This window comes from Rana temporaria, chromosome 3, assembly GCF_905171775.1.
Source record: "Rana temporaria chromosome 3, aRanTem1.1, whole genome shotgun sequence".
NCBI classification, from domain to species: Eukaryota; Metazoa; Chordata; class Amphibia; order Anura; family Ranidae; genus Rana; species Rana temporaria.
Window position 1 is genome coordinate 222,565,946 of NC_053491.1, and position 20,296 is coordinate 222,586,241.

The window sequence follows — 20,296 nt, forward strand, 5'->3', positions numbered from 1 at the left end:
GTGCCGTGACCCCTTGATAAAATTTCCCAGGTTGTGGGGACCCCTAACAATAAAATTATTTTCATAGCGTGGGTTGTCAGCACCAAAGGCAAGACGGGTAATTTGCGCCCCTAACCTATGAACATTTAGGGCCAGATTCACAAAAGAGATACGACAGCGTATGTCCTGATACGCCGTCATATCTCTGTGATCCGCCCGTCGCATCTATGCGGCTGATTCATAGAATAAGTTACGCATAGATAGCCCTAAGATCCGACAGGTGTAATTGACTTACACTGTCGGATCTTAGGCTGCAATTCTAGGCCGGCCGCTAGGTGGCGATTCCATTGCGGTCGGCGTAGAATATGCAAATGACTAGTTACGGCGATTCACGAACGTCCACTTTGCCCGTCGATCTAAATTGACGTCGTTTCCGTAGAGATGCGTCGCGTAAAACTAAGCATGCCCTCTAGGTGGTGTAACCCATGTTAAGTATGGCCGTCGTTCCCGCGTCGAAATTTTAAATTTCACGTCGTTTGCGTAAGTCGTCCGTGAATGGCGCTGGACACCATTTACGTTAACGTCGAAACCAATGACGTCCTTGCGACGTCATTTAGCGCAATGCACGTCGGGTAATTGGATGTACGCATGCGCAGTACGTTCGGCGCGGGAACGCGCCTAATTTAGATGGTGCCCGCCCAATTTGAATTAGGCGGGGCTTGCGCCGAGCGGATTTACGTTACACCGCCGCAAGTTTACAGGTAAGTGCTTTGTGAATCAGGCACTTACGCTGTAAACCTGCGGCGGTGTAACGTAAATGGGATACGTTACGCCGCCGCTGCGCAACGGATTTGTCTGTGAATCTGGCCCTTAGGCCCCGTACACACGAGAGGATCCATCCGCTGAAAAGTTTCAGCGGATAGATCCCCTGGTGTGTACGTTCCAGCGGATATTTATCCGTGGATATTTCCGTTTTCCAGCAGATAAAAATTTGTAGACATGCTAACAAATCTATCTGCTGGAATCGGCTCCAGCGGATCGATCCGGTGGTCTGTACAGACTCACCGGATCGATCCGTCCGAACCCATCCCTCGCATGCGTCGTAATGATTCGACGCATGCGTGGATATCCTTATATGACAGCGTCGAGCACGTTGCAGCGTCATCATCGCGGCGACGGCGCAACACGTCACCGCGATGGGAATTCGGCGCGGATTTCGATCCGATGGTGTGTACACTCCATCGGATCAAAATCCTCAGAGGATTTATCCGCGGATACGGTCCGGCGGACCGTATCCGCGGATCAATCCTATCATGTGTACCAGGCCTTAGAGCTCCCAAGGTTCCTTTCCACTTGTACAATAATAAAACCCCTGTGCGGTGTCTTGTAGCAGTGACACCATTGCCGAAATCAGGAGATGGGGTCTCCTCCAGCCCCTCCCACTTCACATTCCTCACCAGTCAGGTGATTAGTCTCTGCCCCCCCAAGCCATGCCGTGAACTGAATGGGCGGCTGCAAAGAGGCTGAGTGGGCGGCCGCGGGTTCCAGAAACAGCCACGCTGGGCGGCGGCAAAAAGGCTGAGAGAGTGGTCTTCTGGAACAGCCCAGGGGTTTGGTGACCCCCTGGCAAATCATCATTTGACCCCCGAGGGGGTCCCGACCCCCAGGTTGAGAACCACTGTTTTAGAGTATGTTACACCAATATTTAGAGTATAACATACTTGCAAGCTGACACCCCCCACTCCCTAACCGCCCCTCCTCTGACAGCGTGGGGGGTTCTTTTCCCCGGCAGCAGCTTTCACTTAATTTGGCGCAGCTCTGAGGGGCTCCATTGACTTTTCCTCCAGCTCTCCAACTAAAAGTTGGTACACACAAGAAACTGAAGGAAGAGTCTGCATGAGCCTATGCATTCCTCAAAATTTGGCCATTCCTGTTGAACCAGCCAAAGAAGAAAGAGGATCTTCAGTCTCCCCCCAATTTTTTTTAAAGTCAGCAGCTACAAATACTGTAGCTGCAGTTTTTTAGTGAAAAGACACTTACCTGTCCAGGGATCCAGTGCGGTCACCCCCTTGGCTGGTTCCTTTCTGGTTTTCAGGTCCCCAGTGCTAGCATGTTTACTAAAAGAAGCCCGCTATGACTCCTTGCACCTCACAGTCGGCTTCCCACTGAACATGAGCAAGCTGCACTGCGCTTTGTAAGTGGTCCCCAGCTATCTGAAACCTGTGACATGTCCCAGAAAGCTGTGAGCAAAAAAAAGGGGGTGCAAACTTCTCTGTTTAGATCACCTAGGAGATCAGAGCAGAAGTGGGAGCAGGTACCTGTCAAAACTAGTTACCAGCCCCCTCCCCCCTCCATCCCCTCAAAAAATAATGTCCAAAAATAACATGGGGGGAGAAGACGATAAAACTGAACTTCCCTTTTGGGTGAAGTTTGACTTGAAGGGTCTATTCACACTTTGTGCTGCAGTCTGGTGTTCAGTTCTAATGGATCGGTGTTCTGAGTATAATTTCCACAAATGATGACAAACAATACTTGCAGAGTGTCACTTAAGAACACGGATGAATTATATACGTTACAACTGGCCATTATAAATATAAGCCTTCGTGTTCTGGTATAACTGGTAAGGTAAAATGCTAGCAATATTCAACATTACCTGCAGAGCCTTTTTGCTTTTCTTATGGCTCTCTTCTGATTGGCTTGTTTCTGTACACCAGAAAAGCACAACGAGAAACACTGTAAGCCAACCAAACCCTTCAGAAGGTCAATGATTTCTTGAGAGAGATTTTTCAATGTCGGATCTAAAAACAAAAAAACAAAAAGCACAGGTAAATAGGTTTTCCCACCTGAACAGCTACTTACAAATTTCATGATGCTCTTCCAGTTTATTGCACAAAATGTAGCCAAATGTGTAGACTATAAATATACAAACAGTGAAAATAATGGCCCAATCTCACAATCTCGGCGCCATGGGGCTCAAGGTATTAGCAACGTATGCAGAGAAAGGACAATATAAATAGATCTTAAATATTGCCCAAGCAGCCACTTCAAAATATAGAAACAATGTAACAAATAGTATAATTGAAAAAATCAACTAGTAATTTCATCAAAACATACAGCGGCGACTAGAAATCATTAAAGTCCTTAAATGATTACTCTTTGTTATGTAAAACTGTACATAAAAGGGGAAAACAGGATCTCCAGAAGTTGATAGGTAAGTAAAGTCCAGTGAGAAGGGTGTTCCTGAAATAAATGTTCAGCTCTCTGCTGCCGGAGGGACATCACACGATGCAAGCCCCACTCCAAGATGTCCCTTCAAGGGGGTCTACTCACCAGAAAGTAGGTAAATATAGGCTCTGAACATCAAATCATCCCGATCCTCTCCAACTCCAGAAAAGTGCAAGCAGATCAGAGTGTAGTACGACTCATCCTGATGAGTCGTACTACACGCTGATCTGCTTGCACTTTTCTGGAACACCCTTCTCACTGGACTTTACTTACCCATCAACTTCTGGAGATCCTGTTTTCCCCTTTTATGTACAGTTTTACATAAGAAAGAGTAATCATATTAAGGACTTTAATGATTTCTAGCGCCGCTGTATGTTTTGATGAAATTACTAGTTGATTTTTTCAATTATACTATTTGTTACAAATGTGTAGACTAGCCTTCAATGGCCACTGGAATTGTCTACCATTGACAACAATGACCCTTTATCTTGCATTTATTGGGGGATATTTATCAAAACTGGAGCAGACAAAATCAGGTGAAGCTGTGCATGGCAACCAATCTGCTTCTACTGTTTAAGTTTAAAGTGGAAGTTTAGTCAAAACCCAACTCTAAACCTGCTTTCAGCCACATCCTAAGCCCAATCTATCTAGCCCTGTAATAAAAAGAAAATCGCTATACTGACCTGTTCTGCAACTGCTCCACTCTGGTCTCCAGCAGCAGAAGCTGTGTGCAGGAGAGAACGGACAACGGCTGTGAAATGCCTGGGAAGTGACGTCACCCCATAGACTTCGATGGGGTTTTCTGTTTCGGCCTGCCACCCTACACACTGAAGCTGCCGCTGATCAGCTCAGCCTGGGACCGGAAAGGAGCGCCTGTAGAACAGGTTGAGTACAGTGACTGTTTTTCTTTACATGGCTAGATAGATTAGGCTTAGAATGTGGGCAGAGAGTAGGTTTTGAGTAAACATCAACTTTAAAGCAGAGTTTGGCACCTGAAAGAAAAACATCCGCTGATCTCCGAGAGACGCGCCTATCCCTCAGAAGTTCGGCCCCCCTCCTCCTTCCCTCGCCGAGCGAATTAGGAAGAGCAGCATGCTTCAGACATGCGCAGTAGGGAACCGGCTGTAAAGCTGAAAGGCTTCATTGCCGGTTTCCCTTATGACGAATGTCGGCGGCAGCACCCAACAGCCAATCTAAAAGTTGGCTGGGATGCCGACATTGTGGGCTCCCTGGACAGATAAGTCTCTATATATTAAAAGTTAGCATCTACAGTCAGAGCTGGACTGGGACAAAAATTTGGCCCTGGACTTCATCCAGACTGGCCCACTTTGACAGGTCTCTCCCATGGCAGCCAGACAACTCCTGCACCCCCCCTCTCCCCCGGCCACCCAAGCCCCCTCTTCCCCTTCACTAGCCACTAGCCGTTCTACTTTATTAGAGTAGAACGGCTGGTACTGGTACTTTTATAGGCAGTACCGTTGGGGAAGCTAGACATTATTTCACCCGGGAAAATAATCAGTTTGGTGCCCCTCTTTATGGGACAAGATTAGGCAGAAGTGAGAAACTCCTAGGCCATAGCTGTTGGGTCAACTGTCTGGCCCCTTGCTTCTCTGTTCCCCCCAGGTGAGCACTGCGGGAAGGTAGAGACAGAGGATTGGAGGGGGGCGGTGGTCCGCTGTCACTGAAGCCGGCCGTCCCACTGAGCCATCGGCCCACCGGGAAACTCCCTGTAGTCCCAATGGCCAGTCCATTCCTGTCTACAGTATTTGTAGCTGCTGACTTAATTGTTTTCCCCCCAGGCGGAACACCGCTTTAAGCTTTCAAAAAAAAAAAAAAGAAGAAGAAAGATGGATGCCGATTGGTTGCCAAGCTAGTAAGGTTCTGGCTGGAAATCCACTTTAACTGAACAAGCTACATGCTGCTACAGATTCTGTGTGCTCCAGTTTTGATAAATTTCCCCCCATTATTTTACACGTGTTTGTAATAGTTTGCATTCACAGTGCATCTTCTCCTATGATACTGCATCACTCAGTGGAGAAGAAAGAGACACTGCTCAAAGTTTGCAGTCAAGTCTACTTTACATAACATTATTTTCTCATTTGTACACCAGCTACAGGCATTTTGTTCACCAAGTGATTGTATTGGCCATCTTTACTTTTGATATTCCTCCATTTATGGTCATTTTAGCATTGTGATAACAAGGTCATATATGTATGTATTTTATTTCTCCAACCACTGGATGTTAACAGTATAAATTAAGGTATTAAAGATTTTAAATCAAACAACAAAAGCATTAGAGATGTTATTATTAATGACATTAGCAATGAGCTAGGGTCCATGCACACTGGGCTTAAAAACGCCTTCTTATAGAGTGATTTTGTATAGGCCTAAAGGAGTGTTTAGGGTTTTTTTTTTGTTTTTTTTTCCCCAACAAACTCTTTTCAAAAATGCAAAACGCAAAAACCAGAGACAAGGATGGGACGAGGGGTGGGCAGGAGGTGGAGCTGACATAAGGTGGGACACGCATTCTACGGCATGTATTAACAGTGGGAGAGAGGGGCGTAATTCTGTATCCTTGCCCTGGGTGCTGGACCACCCTGTCCCAATACTGTGCTGAGCTTAGAATATGCATCTAAACGTCCTAATGTGCATGGAAACATAGGGATAACATTGAACTCCTTTCTACAGGCATATAGCAAAACTCCTGTAGAAGCAGCACTTTTTAAACCCAGTGTGCATAAACCCAAATTCTAATTTCCCTATTTACATTTTTTCAGAAAGAAATTGTGATACATTGTTATTACTGGGCTACATAACAGTATATTTCAGTATTGTATGTTGTGCAGCAATGGGTTGAATTTGGCCCACCAAATATTAGGACTAAATTAGTCTACAAATAACCCCTGGGAATCTCAGGTGCATCCAGCTAAAGATTGAACTCCTGAAGCTTAAAGAAGAGATTAGCAATAGAAGGTATCTAACATGGTTAATCTGGTGTGGCAGACAGGGATATTTATTTTGTCCAGCCTTTTACCGTTCTCCGAGTAGGTACTGTTCAGTTCTCTGAAGAGCGGAGCAATGATAGATGGCAGAAAAGGCTTCACTCTCTCTTTTCCCAGATCCACTGCAATGGCTCCCAGGAATTTAAATACACATGTTCTCTGTAATTAACAGGGGAAAAAAAAAAAAAAGGAAATTAGTAACAGTTACATGTATGACAACCAACTTTGGGCAACATCCAAAGACATTTAAGAGAGTGTGGCCAGTAAAGATGGAATTCTGATCTGTTTACTTTGGGTCCCTGACCCAAAAGCTACTGAAGCCACAGTTGCAGCCAGGCAGCCAGTATTTGTAGGAGGAAAGGTCAACAATGACAGCCATTACGTTTCTCTCAGTGCAGGTATTTCATTTTTAACAAATATAAAAGTAATAATATCAGATACTTTTATTTTTTAATTGGTTGTCCAGGATCCTCTACAAGTACTCCAGCATGTAGGATACAGAGTATATACCATTGGTTATAGCATAAATACTATTTTTAAGACATGTGGTTATCATTTTTCAATCGTTGTACCCATCATACATATATTTTTTACCAATGTATCTGGGTCACGCCAATAATTATTTTATTATGTTATGAACTGGGATAAATTATTTTATTATAAGATGGATATTCTATTTTATGGTTTCTGTTGTAATAATTTTACTTATGGATAGCTTTTACGAACCATTACCCCAAGTACATAATTATACTGTAAAATATGATCCTAGTTTACAGTGTATATTTTAATGCTTAGAATTATTTCATTATCATTTTGGTTCCATTATTCCGTTATATTTGATCACTCCTAATGATTTTACCACTCTTTGCAATCATAATATCACCATCTATCCTGTTGATGTATAATATAAATATGATCATGGACATTAAGATATTTTAAAATGTGCTCTTTTAGAGGCTTTTTTTTAAGATACCTAATGCCATCTTATTTTTTAGCCCTGATGAAGGGGGGTGGGGGATGTTTTCAGCCAATAATATGTCTTGGCTTGCTCTTCTGACTTCTTGTCATGTGAAATAAAGGCTTACTGGACTTGCATCAGATCTGCGGCGCCCTATCTTTTCTACTTTTGGGTCCAGAGCTCTACTAACAGTATGTGACTAGGGTTCTTTAATACAACAATAAAAACTAAACAACATTATATCATCCACGAGCACTGGTCTCATTTATCATGCTTTATGAAAGCAAAGCAGTTGCACCATAAGTGCTGACTCACAGTAACAAACCGGACTCATACGTGCTTTAATAGCTGTGACAGCAGGGGTATAAATTACTGAACTGGACACCATCGAGAAACAGTCGGAAATGTTTTTCCTTCAGACACTTTAAAGCCCTAGTGTCCCTTTGGTACTTCTTTTGGGGCCCTTAGACCCTCAGCATTCAATGGTGGAAGCACCGATTTGTAGAAGGGCTGTAATGTCAGTGATCTCCATCAGTCTCATGTAACATGTCCATAATATCTGACTGTCTTCTGCAGCCTGTCTACAAAAATAGCAGTAACATGTCCACAGATTGTGACCATTTCCTCTTTCCAACAGTCTTTTGTAGAATTACATATACTGAATACTATGCCTGGCCCTCTAAAGATGGGTCACAGTTAGGGTTCATTATACCGCGATTAGTTGACAACCAGTGCTTTAAAGGACCTAATGTAAAGCAATGCAAAGAACATTGGGATGTCCAAAGTGTGCTAATGCATAGTAACTAAACAGTTTTAAACTTATGCTAGCCATACACTTATTGAAAAATCGTTTGAACGAGTTTTCAAAATAACGAGCACATGGTCATGAGAGCAAACGTGAACACGAAATCTGAGCGATAAATCTTTCTACTGACATAAATGAATACATTTTGCGTTTGTTTTGTCACGTAAGCCCAGTGCAAACTGTTCGGGCGAGAAACACATTAACCTTTCAATTTATCGTTGGTTCGGCTGAAGTTTTCCAAACTTTGCCTTCGATTATTCGGCTCAAAAACGCCACAATTGATTTTTGATTCGTGCCCATCGACTAGACGATAAACAAATGAACTGTCCAAATGACAGATTTTCGAATGATTTTTTTATCTACTGTATGGCCACCATTACTGTAGTGAGGTCAACCAAGACAAACTTTGTGGTTGGCTATTGCGGAATCCTGCACTTTGTTCATCAAGGCAACCATTTTCAACATATTGTTTTGACCATTGATTGAGCATGCTCTGCCTATCTTGACAGTACAATTTATATAGAATCATTAGTTCAAATGATGCACTTTTTTCTATTTCTTTACGTGTGTGTGTGTGTGTGTGTGTGTGTGTGTGTGTGTGTGTGTGTGTGTGTGTGTGTGTGTGTGTGTGTGTGTGTGTGTAAAAAAAAAATTTTTTATTGAAAGCGTCAAACTTACTTTTAGAGGATTTTTAGGACTATGAGCAGCTTCTTTCTTGGCTAGCATTGACAATTTTCTCACGAGCCACATGAGAGTGACACCCTTCTCTTCTTCCATCTGCCTGTCAGCATCATCCTCTTCTCCTCCAGAAGCTTCCTGCTGAACACTTTCATTATCTTTCTCCTCCTGGTGGTTTTCTGCATTCTCCTCCTCTGGGTGGAGGAGGTAAATAACTTTGGCTACAAACAGCAAATTCTTTATCACCTTAAAAAGGCAGAAAACAGGATTGTTTAAGTGTGACTGTCATTAAAAGTCTTGGACAATCATGATAACGTTAGAGATTGCTAGTAGAGTTGAGTGGACACCTGGATGTTCGGGTCCGAACCCGAACTTTAAAAAAAAAAAGTTTGGGTTCGGGAACCCGAACTCCGAACCCCATTGTAGTCAATGGGACACGGACTTTTAGGGAAAAAAATGCGCGGAGGTCCCTGCAAATTCAATAACCAGACCCTTTAGGTCTGGTATGGATATTAAGGGGAACCCCGCCATCAATTAAAAAAAAAAATTACGTGCGGTTCCCCCTAAATATCCATAACCAGACCCGTTATCCGAGCACGTTGACCTGGCCGGCCACAGAAAAGAGGGGGGGGGACAGAGTGCGGGCCCCCCCCCTCTCCTGAACCGCACCAGGCCACATGCCCTCAACATGGGGAGGATGTCCCCATGTTGATGGGGACAAGGGTCTCATCCCCACAACCCTTGCCCGGTGGTTGTGGGGGTATGCGGGCGGGAGGCTTATCAGAATCTGGAAGACCCCTTTAACAAAGGGGACCCCCAGATCCTGACCCCCCCCTGTGTGAAATGGTAATGGGGTACACTGTACCCCTACCATTTCACGAAGGAAGTGTAAATTCTTGTAACAAAAAAAAAAAAACACACACCGTAGAATAAAGTCCTTTATTAATTAAAAGAAAAAAACTCCAGGAGTGATAATCCACTCGTTCCTGGCTTCCTGATCCAGCGACAAGTGCGGGTGATCTCCAGCGATGAGAAGATCCAGCGATGGGTGATCTCCGCTCCAGCAATGAGAAGATCCATCCACCAGTCACGTGACCCCGCACCCTCTGACGTACCCTCTGCTACGTCACTGGGGAAGCCCAGAGTCTTCCCTCTTCCTGGGTTTCCCCAGTGACGTAGCAGAGGGTACGTCAGAGGGTGCGGGGTCACGTGACGGGTGGCCCTGCCTCCTCTATATAAGTAATGTCACAGCTCCAGCGCGTCATTCGCTGGGCTGTGTCCAGCGATGAGAGGAGGTCGGCGATGCTGCGCTCCGGATGGATGGATCTTCTCATCGCTGGAGCGGAGATCACCCATCGCTGGATCTTCTCATCGCTGGAGATCACCCGCACTCGTCGCTGGATCAGGACATCGTTGGAGCAGGAAGCTGGGAACGAGTGGATTATCACCGCTGGAGTTTTTTTTTTTTTATTAATAAAGGACTTTATTTTACGGTGTGTGTGTTTTTTTTTTTTACAAGAATTTACACTTCCTTCGTGAAATGGTAGGGGTACAGTGTACCCCATTCCCATTTCACACAGGGGGGGGTCAGGATCTGGGGGTCCCCTTTGTTAAATGGGTCTTCCAGATTCTGATAAGCCTCCCGCCCGCATACCCCCACAACCACCGGGCAAGGGTTGTGGGGATGAGACCCTTGTCCCCATCAACATGGGGACATCCTCCCCATGTTGAGGGCATGTGGCCTGGTGCGGTTCAGGAGAGGGGGGGGGGCCCGCACTCTGTCCCCCCCTCTTTTCTGCGGCTGGCCAGGTCAACGTGCTCGGATGATGGGTCTGGTTATGGATATTTAGGGGGAACCGCACATCATTTTTTTTTTAATTGCCGGCGGGGTTCCCCTTAATATCCATACCAGACCTGAAGGGTCTGGTTATGGATATTTAGGGGGAACCGCACGTCATTTTTTTTTTTAAATCGACGACGGGGTTCCCCTTAATATTCGCTCAACTCTAATTGCTAGTAGTAATCTTTTTAATTATGTAAAACAGCCAAACAGTTATTTTTACTGCTTTGTTTTTTTTTGTCATTTACCTGTGATCAGACAGCAATAGGTCTATACTTACAGCTAACTCAAACCTACCATAAGTAGAACTAATCTCATTATCTAAGCCAAGAATATATTTTACATGACAGTAGGAATCCGCTGAAGAAGTCCTGTACCTTGGGACGATACGCGTGCGGGGGGCTTTCATTTGATGTCAGGACAGCCACCTACCTGGTCTTTTTAATGTTGTACGCTCATTTTCCATGCACTAGGATATAGTGCTTTATTTGTGAGTACCTTATCTTTAATAAATTTTGTTGTTATTGTGATCATACGGAGAGCACTATGTGTCTGCTTTATACCCTTCCATGACACCATTCCACGTGAGAGTGTATCGGATGACCATCCATCCTCAGGAATCGTTTGGAGAAAGGGACCATCCGAGGAGGCACCGTTATATCTATATCCCCCCTCATTTGAGGGACAGCGCATTTGACCTGCTGCTCACACACAGGTCAATACGTTCAGATGAGCGGCTTGCACTTCTATTTAAGGATATCTGTTTGCTGTGTTTTAAGGAGTTTGCATCTGAACACAGTGAGGTTCCAGGAGTCAGTTTAACCCTTTCTTCACTTCGAATTGATCATTTTTTGGACTTACCATTTTTATTTTATTGTGTGTTTTGTTTGTAGCGCTGCACTGCTTTTTTCTATGTACTCTGTTTAAGGATTTATTGACCTTCAGTGTTCAGCTGCTTTGTTTTTTGTATGTTTTTTTGCGCAGTCTGCTTCCTCTATTTACTAATTGTGTAGCGTTAGTATGCAAGACAAGATCCTGGCACACGCCCTTTTGACAAAAATCAGACGCTCGGTTGGCCAACAATCGTACCGTGTGTACAAGGCTTAAGAAATTTAGAGAAATCTGTCCAAATTTAGTCCAAATCTGAATACGTGTTTCCAGGTCTGTGATTGTAATGAAGCAACAAGGTGAATATGAGAGCCAAGCATCAATGTTTATCTCATAACAGATTTACTTTATGAGAGAAGCGTTCTTCCACATACCTGTTCTCCCAGGGTCTGGTCAAGAAATTTTGACTGCAGCTGATGGTAAAAAGCGAAAGCAAGATCTTTCATCTGTGAATACAATGGAATGATTAAACAACAGGTATAATAAATCAAAAGATCAAAACAAAAGCAGAAACACATAATGCAAGGTAAAATAAAATGCAGTATTCAGAATATTGACAGCCTTGGCAAATGTATGTATACAGTTAGTTTGGAGAGTTAGATATACCCAACACTACACATACATTTTTCACTGCAGCAAAATGCTGGCAGTTCATTTTTTGGGTCATCTTTTGGTAAATATGGAAAAACCTGACCAGCAGAAATGTCCTTAAAGCACTAAAACCCTACAAAAAATGTATTTTATTGCACCTTAAAAATTATTAGATATTGTGCCTGCATCAGTTTTCTTTTCTTTGGCTTATTTCACCTAGTGAACTGGCTCATAACACACCTCCTGTATCAGTGAGATACAAATCTGGAGGAATGAGCATAGGACACACACCAGACAACAGCATTGTCAGTGATAAATGTATTAGCAGATTTAGATCCACTAACAAATTGTAACTAAACTCCAGCTCACATTTTATAATCAGTTACAACAAACAATTTTTATGCATTTGGGATAAAGGTTTTCCATAAATAAATAAAAGCTGATCATTTTAAAGAACCCCTGCCAAAAGAAAATGGAGAAAAGAAAGTCTAAAAAAACAAAAACAATACAACCATCACATCGAAGAATTGGCAAGCTGCAATATAATAAATATTTGTCAGAGCGAATGCTGGAATGCTCTCACCTGACAGGCAGGAGTCTGCCTGTCAGTTTCACACACAATCCCGGTGTCTGCAACAACTGGATTGTGTGTGATACCCCCCGCCATTAGGTCCGTACCAACCTGACGGCAAAAGGTTTAATCCTGCTTTAAAGGTCTTTGTCTGGCAAACACAGATTATGCCCTCAAAGTACTATAGTTTAAAAAATAAAATAAAAAATGTGGATTATATAATCAGATCTTTTCTAGTCCTTTAATCACTCTCCTCCCCCAATCTAAGGGCTACAGAGGGAGGGGCTGAGATCCCCCTCTAATGTCACCTGGGAGGTCGCGTGAGTGCCGAGCTATCCATTCAGCCCCTCCCGCTGTAGCCCTTAGATTAGGGGAGGAGAGCGGCCGGAGGTCACTTGACCGACCAGAAAGATCTGAAAAGAATATTTAGGAGGCATAATTTTATATAAAACATGTACACAGTGTAGTACAGCTTAGTAGAACAGAGGGGCTGGCAGTAATCTTTCATTGACTTTACTGCCAGCTATTAATAGTAGCAGGAGGGGAGGGAGAGAGGAGAGCAGCGGGATGATGGAGGCACGTATACTGACCATGGTATCATGGATCAGCAGCCATGATTATCATGATCAGTTTACATAGGGGGAACACAGGAACAGGCAGGATCAACCAGGTTTTTACAGCATAGAAAGGTACAGATTAGACAAAACAAGCACTGTGCTGTGTAACATGCTATAAGGGAACAGGATTTTTTTTTCTTTTTTTCAAGGGTTAAAACCTCTTTAACTAGCTATAATTCGATTTTAATGTGTGTGAAAGAACCATGTATCTGATTACCTTGATCTCCAGATTTTCCACTAGGTAGACTTCAGAGACCTCTGTCCGAGCCTTCTTTGCCTTTTGGCCCATCCATTTATTCACAAGGTCTTCAGGTTTTTGAAGAGAAAACAACAATCCGAAAATCTGGGATGCGGTCAGCCAGACCCAACTGTGGGGGTACCTCAAATGGGCCTGAGCATGAGCTAGAAAAATAATAAAAAGATCAAATCTATTCAGTACACATTACATTATAAATAGTGCTGTCAAACGATTACAATTTTTAATCGCGATTAATCGCATTAATGTCATAGTTAACTCACGATTAATCGCTCTAATTTATGACGAATTTCCCCACAAATATCGCACAATTCTGCAAGTGATTATAATTTATTATCGCTGTTTTCTAGCTGATCTAAAACCATTTTTGACATAAAGGGACACTTTTGGACAATCTACAGTTTTTCAGGCAGAAAGAATAGTTTTTATTTTATAAAAGTACATGTAGGACACTGGGCAGACCACTAGGGACAAGGGGGGGTGTGTATTTTTTACATACAGTACTGTAATCTATAAGATTACAGTATACTGCGTGTATTGTGTTTGTTTACTTTTTTAAATTTGGCGCCGTTCTCCGCTCCCGTGCGTCGTAACGTCGCAGGGAACGGAGCTCGGCGGCACACAGGCACTGTGAATCGAGCGAGGAGGACCCGCCGAGCGAGGAGGACCCGCCGAGCGAGGAGGACCCGCCAAGCGAGGAGGACCCGCCAAGCAAGGAGGACCCGCCAAGCAAGGAGGACCCGCCAAGCAAGGAGGACCCGCCAAGCAAGGAGGACCCGCCAAGCAAGGAGGACCCGCCAAGCAAGGAGGACCCGCTCGATCACACAGCGGGGTGGCATCGCTGGATCCAGGGACAAGGTGAGTAACTTGCCTGTGAATCCAGCGAGAAGGTAAGCCGCGCCGCTGCACACTCTGCATGTCCACCCCGAGGGCTCCTGCGTTAATCGCGCGATAAAAATATTGACGGCGTTAACATGGGTTTGCGTTAACGCCGTTAATATCGCGTTTAATGCACAGCCCTAATTATAAACAATTACCCTCTGGCTTTTGTGCCACCATCTATGCTCGACTAGAACACAAATACCCCACAAATTGGAAAAAGATACAGTACTGGCCACTGTTATTGGATCTTCTTCCCTGCCGAAGTCGCTTCATATTAACCCTGTTCTTTTAGCTGCAGTTTAAACAAGTACACTGCAAATTCTCTGTGTTCCCCTATATATATGCATTTGAGCCAAATCTGTATAACCAGAATCAACGAAAGCATGCTGGAGCAAATTAACCTGGCAATACAATAATATACATTTGTGGCTGCCATACTACATTATCCTCAGCAAGCGATTTTTGCATCCACACTTTATAGCATGGATGGAGGAAACCTTTTTCACTCAGCCCACAATAGGCCTGGGTGGGATCTGGTTTCCAAGGTACTGTATTTTTTTTTTTTTTTTTTAAGGATGCATAAAGGCAAAAAAAAAAACTGTTTGCTGCTCCCCGCCCCCACCCGAGCCCCCTCACAATCCAGCGTTGTGCACAAATGTCTCGTTGGCTGTCAATCACAGTCAGTGAGTCAATGAGGAGAGAGAAAGGCCAAACTGCGACTCTATGGGGGTTATTTACGAAAGGCAAATCCACTTTGCACTACAAGTGCAAACTACAAGTGCAAAGTGCACTGAAAGTGCACTTGGAAGTGCAGTCGCTGTAGATCTGAGGGGTAGACCTGAAATGAGGGGAAGCTCTGCTGATTTTATCATCCAATCATGTGTAGGCTAAAATGCTGTAGTAGTAGTAGTGCTTGTAGTAGTAGAACTTGTAGTGCAAAGTGGATTTGCCTTTCATAAATAACCTATGTGTCTCAGACACAGAGCAGGGCTTGGGAGCGAGTATGCACCAGTGCACCCATGGCAAGTGGCTTGCTATTGGGTGCACTGGCCAAGGGGGAGGGGCCATGAGTACCAGCACCAGCAGGGGACCCGAGGAGGAGGATCGGGGCTGCTCTGTGCAAAACCACTACACAGAGCAGGTAAGTAAACATGTTTGTTTTTGTAAAAAGAAGCTGAACCTTTAATACCACTTTAATCTAATCATACATGGAATGACCTTTATGTGGCTTATCAAGTAACTTTATTTTTAATCATAATTGTTCTGAAGTGTTGCTGACTGTTATTGCTAACAGATAAAGTCTCTAGAGGGGGGAAACTGCAAGCTGCATATGAAATATAATCAGCATGTAAAATGTCACATCAAAAATTACTTTCTGGTAAATAATACTTTGATATGACAAATGTGTAGCCACAGTTTCTTACCTTTAAATATTATTATTTTAATCCCAACATTTGCCCCAAACATTTTCATTCTCAGTTAGGTTGTAAAGCCAAGTGTGATGGCTCATTACTGTAAGAAGAAATGTCTTACCACATATTTTATGTACAATCTCTCTGTGCTTTGCGAGCTGTGTAATATTGCACTCCTTGATGAGTTTGGCAACCAGGGTTAGTAAGCTGAATAACAGTCTGTCAGCTGCCTTTTCTTCGGTCTCTTCCTTCAACTACAATAAACACACAAAAACTCAGTATTGCACAACAATCTGCAAGAGATCTCTTGAAACCGTGTGAAGATATTAAGATACTCACATCTTCAAACTGTAAGGGGTCAATTTCCCGTTCAATAGTCACAAGGGTAGCTTCCAGTCTGCTCTCAAACTCAACTCCTTCAACGTCAACAAACAAGCCACAGGCCAGGACACCCAACCTCTTGTGAGAAGACTGAAATATAAAAAGAGTCATATATAAACTACTACATTTCATATGATCATAAAGAGCACTAAGGCTTGGACAGATGCAGCATACCTGTCTGAGAAAGAAAACTAGCAAATCTATAACCGTGTCTCTTTGTCAGGTGGTGTTTCCTGTAACCTAATGGATTCTCCATCAAAGTGTATGGATAATCCATCAACTTGTTTAACAATCCAATCCAAGCAATGCCAGGACAAGGTCATCCAACACCCAACAGGGGGCAAAGATGACAAACCCCCCCCCACCATTTTATATGCGCTTAGGGTATCCTACCCCCAGCAGTAATCCACTTGTCAATAGGAGGATCTTTATTACCAGTGCAGTCATCGCAAGATCTGAGGCTGTGCATTGTGGGAGACCCCTGTGGCATATAGGAGATAGATAGCACAGCCTCCTGGCACTCTACTGCTCTCCTAACTGGTCCCACCGCTTGGCTAACAGGACTGGTAATGCTACTCCTGTCAGGCATATAGTCAGAGTGGTGGTGCCACCATCCCTGCAGTATAAAACTGTGCCCTGGGCAGACTCTCCCCATGCCCCCCCCATCGTCCCAGCCCTGGATCCAGGCACCCCTGACAATAAGCATAGACAGGTCTGGGACCTACATTGCAGCTACATAGAAACACTCCCAACTGGTTGACAGACAAAAAATCATCATATTCTTTGTGATTAAAGTATAACTAAAGGCAAAACTTTTTTTTTAGTTTTGGATAGAGTGGAGAGGGATTAGAACTCTTCAGCGAGGTCCGTGTCCCCGCTAAGGAGATTCATGATCTCTTTTTGTCCTGTTTTCATTGAAAGTCAAATTGCCTACATTTTGGGTTGTCCCCAGAAAAGTAATATAGGGGAAATATTCCTATGGGGGACACTAGTTCTGGTGACCTGGGGGTCCCCAAAGAAAATCCTTTCATTTACAGTGATTTCCTCTCACTTCCTGTTTGGCTATGGGACAGGAAGTGAAGGAAAATCTCTGTAATAGGACAAAGATAGCAAAAAAAAAATATGACAGGGGTTATAGCCCTCCCTTCTCAGTCCCGAATGAAAAAAAAAGTTTTGTCTATAGTTCTACTTTAAGCTCTTCTAAATGCAGAAATTTTCCTAAAAGATTATGAATAGTTTCAGGACAGTAATCACTGAACAGATTTACATCACTACTGTAATATGCACCAACTAAAGCAAAGACTAATACAACCCAGGTTTAAAAAGTTGCCTCCCCCTGCTCATACACAAGCGGAATATGGTTTATAATGTAGCTCAGTATAAATACCATTTATTTAGTCTCCTTTGGTCCAGTCACATGATCACTAAACTCTAGTTCTCCTGTGTTACTGAGGAGCTGAATTCACACACACCTGTGATGTCATCAGCCGCCTTCCATTGCTACCCCATTTTCAGAACTCTAAAGCCTCATACACAGGATCGGATTTTCCAATGGGAAATGTGTGATGACAGGCTGTTGTCGGAAAATCTGACTGGTTGTATGCTCTATCAGACAATGGCATGCTTTAAAATTTTCCGACAATTGTGTGTTGTCGGATTTTCCGAGCGTGTGTACATAAGTCCATTGAACAAAACTCCAAAGTACAAACACGCATGCTCGGAAGCAATGCGCACCATAGCACAACATTAGCAGAAGTTGCCCGAAGGGTGGCGCTAAAGAGCTGAAAAACCACATAGTTTTGTGTTTGTTGGCTGACAATTCTTTGCCGTTTTTGCAGAACAAATTCCTGGCCAACGCCCTTCAGACAAAAGTCCTACACTTTGTCCGCGGAAAATCCGATTGTGTGTACGAGACTTAACAGCTACATCAGCCATTCAACAGGAAACGGAGCTTAGCGAACACATGACCATACCAGAGGAGAAAAAAAAAAGGTATTACCACTGAGCTATTTTACAAACAGTATGCAGCATGTGTATGATAGGGGGAAACAATGTTTTAAACCAGAGTTTCATTAGCCTTTCCTACTACTTTAAGGAAACAATGCTAACAACAGAGTCTTATCACACAGTATTTGCTTTGTGACAGACTTCTATTAAAGCTGTAAGGGAAATGTTCCAGTTCAATTCCCAGAGACCGGCAAGTACATACTAAGAGGGGTGGAACCATGCCCTACGCTGCTTTTAGCAGGAAAGACTGTACATTCTGTATTTTGTAGGGATGCAATTGCTTTAAAAATTTTAAACAGATAACCATGGTTTAAAAGCGCCCACCCGGTCTCCAGAAGTGACACATTTCTGATGCCAATAATGGCATCTAATCGGAATCGAAAGTGACGCAGCTGCGGTTCACGTCCGCGTATGTGCGATAATAGGGAGGGACGTAATTTTTTCATTCAGCTAATGGGGACATGGCGATTCAGATATCCTTCTTTTCCAGGTGTCTGGGAAAGTAGGGGATAAGATATTGCAGCCAACATATATTGCAGTTACTTAACTATAATCTCTATAAAATCTCCCATGACCGTCCTGGATCAGGATCTCACAAGTCTATCGGACATACTGGTGGATGGATGTCCAACATCTAGTCATTGTCTAATACAATTTTTTTAAATTTAAAAGTTAGCTCTCCCCTTGTTTTGGGGATGCATTTAGAAGTATTATACTACACTATTACATCCGTACTCGAATGATATTTTAAATAGAGAGCTTTTGAGTACATGCAATGTTATATCTATGTCTGACTTTATAGGACATTAGATCTAAGTCCCAGCAGTCAGATGTGGGATAATATGATCCTATGGAACAGTTTTAGGATTTCAACTAGAGGGGTTGGGGTGGGCCTGGGTTGGGGTGGGCCTGGATATGCCCCCCATAAACATAGTACCATTGTTATGCCATGGGAATCAAGTGGAAGACATTATAATTTATTATTATTATATATGCCTAAACAGCCTGCAATATGAGTTGTGGTTTCTGCATGCAACCCAGTGATCCCCATGACTTGGGAGTCTACTTATATGGATTCAGACTTTCCCCCTTTTTCCATATAGGACTGGTGTGACAAATTATGTAAGTTTTCTTTTTGTATTATGATGGTTGAACTATTATGCATGAATTGTAAAATATAATTTATATTCCAGGGTGGTATTTAATCCCTGAAGATAACACTTATAAATATTTCAAAATGTGGTGGAGTCCCTAAGCTAAGTGGGCCAACCAGTAAGCCAATAACTGCAAGTGAAATCATCAGCTTTGGGGGGTATCATTTGGATCACACTTCTTGATTTTGTAACCCAATTTTGTACAATATTTTATACTATATAACATGTGATGTAATAAATGTGGTTCAGCCCTTTTATATTGAGTAAAAAAAAAATATATATCTTATTTTTTGGGTTAGAAGTTGCCTTTGGAGTCCTATAAAGAGCAATTGTGTTTTTTCAGATAAGATTGATAGGAAGCGTTTTCAAAGCTGATGCGATTTGGTTGGACCTAGTTATCATTCTAGCAGCTTCATACAAAAAGTGACAAAAGTAGAGCACTAATCACTAACTCCGGGCACACAAAGCTGGGCCAAAGGCAAAATACACACACACACCAAAGCCCAACACTTCCGTTGAACTGTGCAGAAATACAACACAGTGTGCAACATTTTCTGTTAACTGACAAAACATGCGATTGTATGGCTCGTCTTAGACATAGCGTTATAAAGGAAACGTGTAACACTAAAGAGAGCTAGAATTAGTCTGTATCCAACATTTGGGTATATCATTTTCTCACCTTTTCATTATTGAGCCACTGGTTAGCCAATGAGAACATCAAGTCCTTCTGCTTTGTCTCAACTTTGCCAAGAAGAGATTTTGCTGCCAGGGCAGCCATTTTCTTACACTTTGTAGAATCATCGTTGACCATCATCAAAGCAAGTGGGACAAACATGAGACCACAGAACTGGTTAAGTATTCCCTAAAAAAGAAACAAAGAACATGTTTTATAGTGATGGCTGCACCATTACATATTCACAAGTAATACCTTACATAATCAGGAGTGCTTTGCTCACTGCCATCTGAAAGCAAAGAGACCAGCCACACTAACAACTGTGCATACTATGAATCTTTGCTGTAATAATTTAAACTATACATTTTAAAGCTTCT

General features: G+C 43.0%; 1 protein-coding gene across 1 annotated transcript in view; it reads right to left on the reverse strand.

Moving 5' to 3' along the window:
* Positions 1-20,296, reverse strand: part of UTP20 (UTP20 small subunit processome component) — a 117,719-nt gene that overhangs the window by 589 nt on the left and 96,834 nt on the right. Inside the window, exons 54-62 of the mRNA XM_040344316.1 lie at positions 19,926-20,108; positions 16,044-16,175; positions 15,826-15,958; positions 13,372-13,556; positions 11,750-11,821; positions 8,648-8,893; positions 6,239-6,365; positions 2,637-2,777; positions 377-381 (exon numbers count right to left, since the gene is read on the reverse strand). Coding sequence (XP_040200250.1) covers positions 377-381; positions 2,637-2,777; positions 6,239-6,365; positions 8,648-8,893; positions 11,750-11,821; positions 13,372-13,556; positions 15,826-15,958; positions 16,044-16,175; positions 19,926-20,108 — 1,224 coding nt within the window. The remainder of the gene's footprint in view (positions 1-376; positions 382-2,636; positions 2,778-6,238; positions 6,366-8,647; positions 8,894-11,749; positions 11,822-13,371; positions 13,557-15,825; positions 15,959-16,043; positions 16,176-19,925; positions 20,109-20,296) is intronic.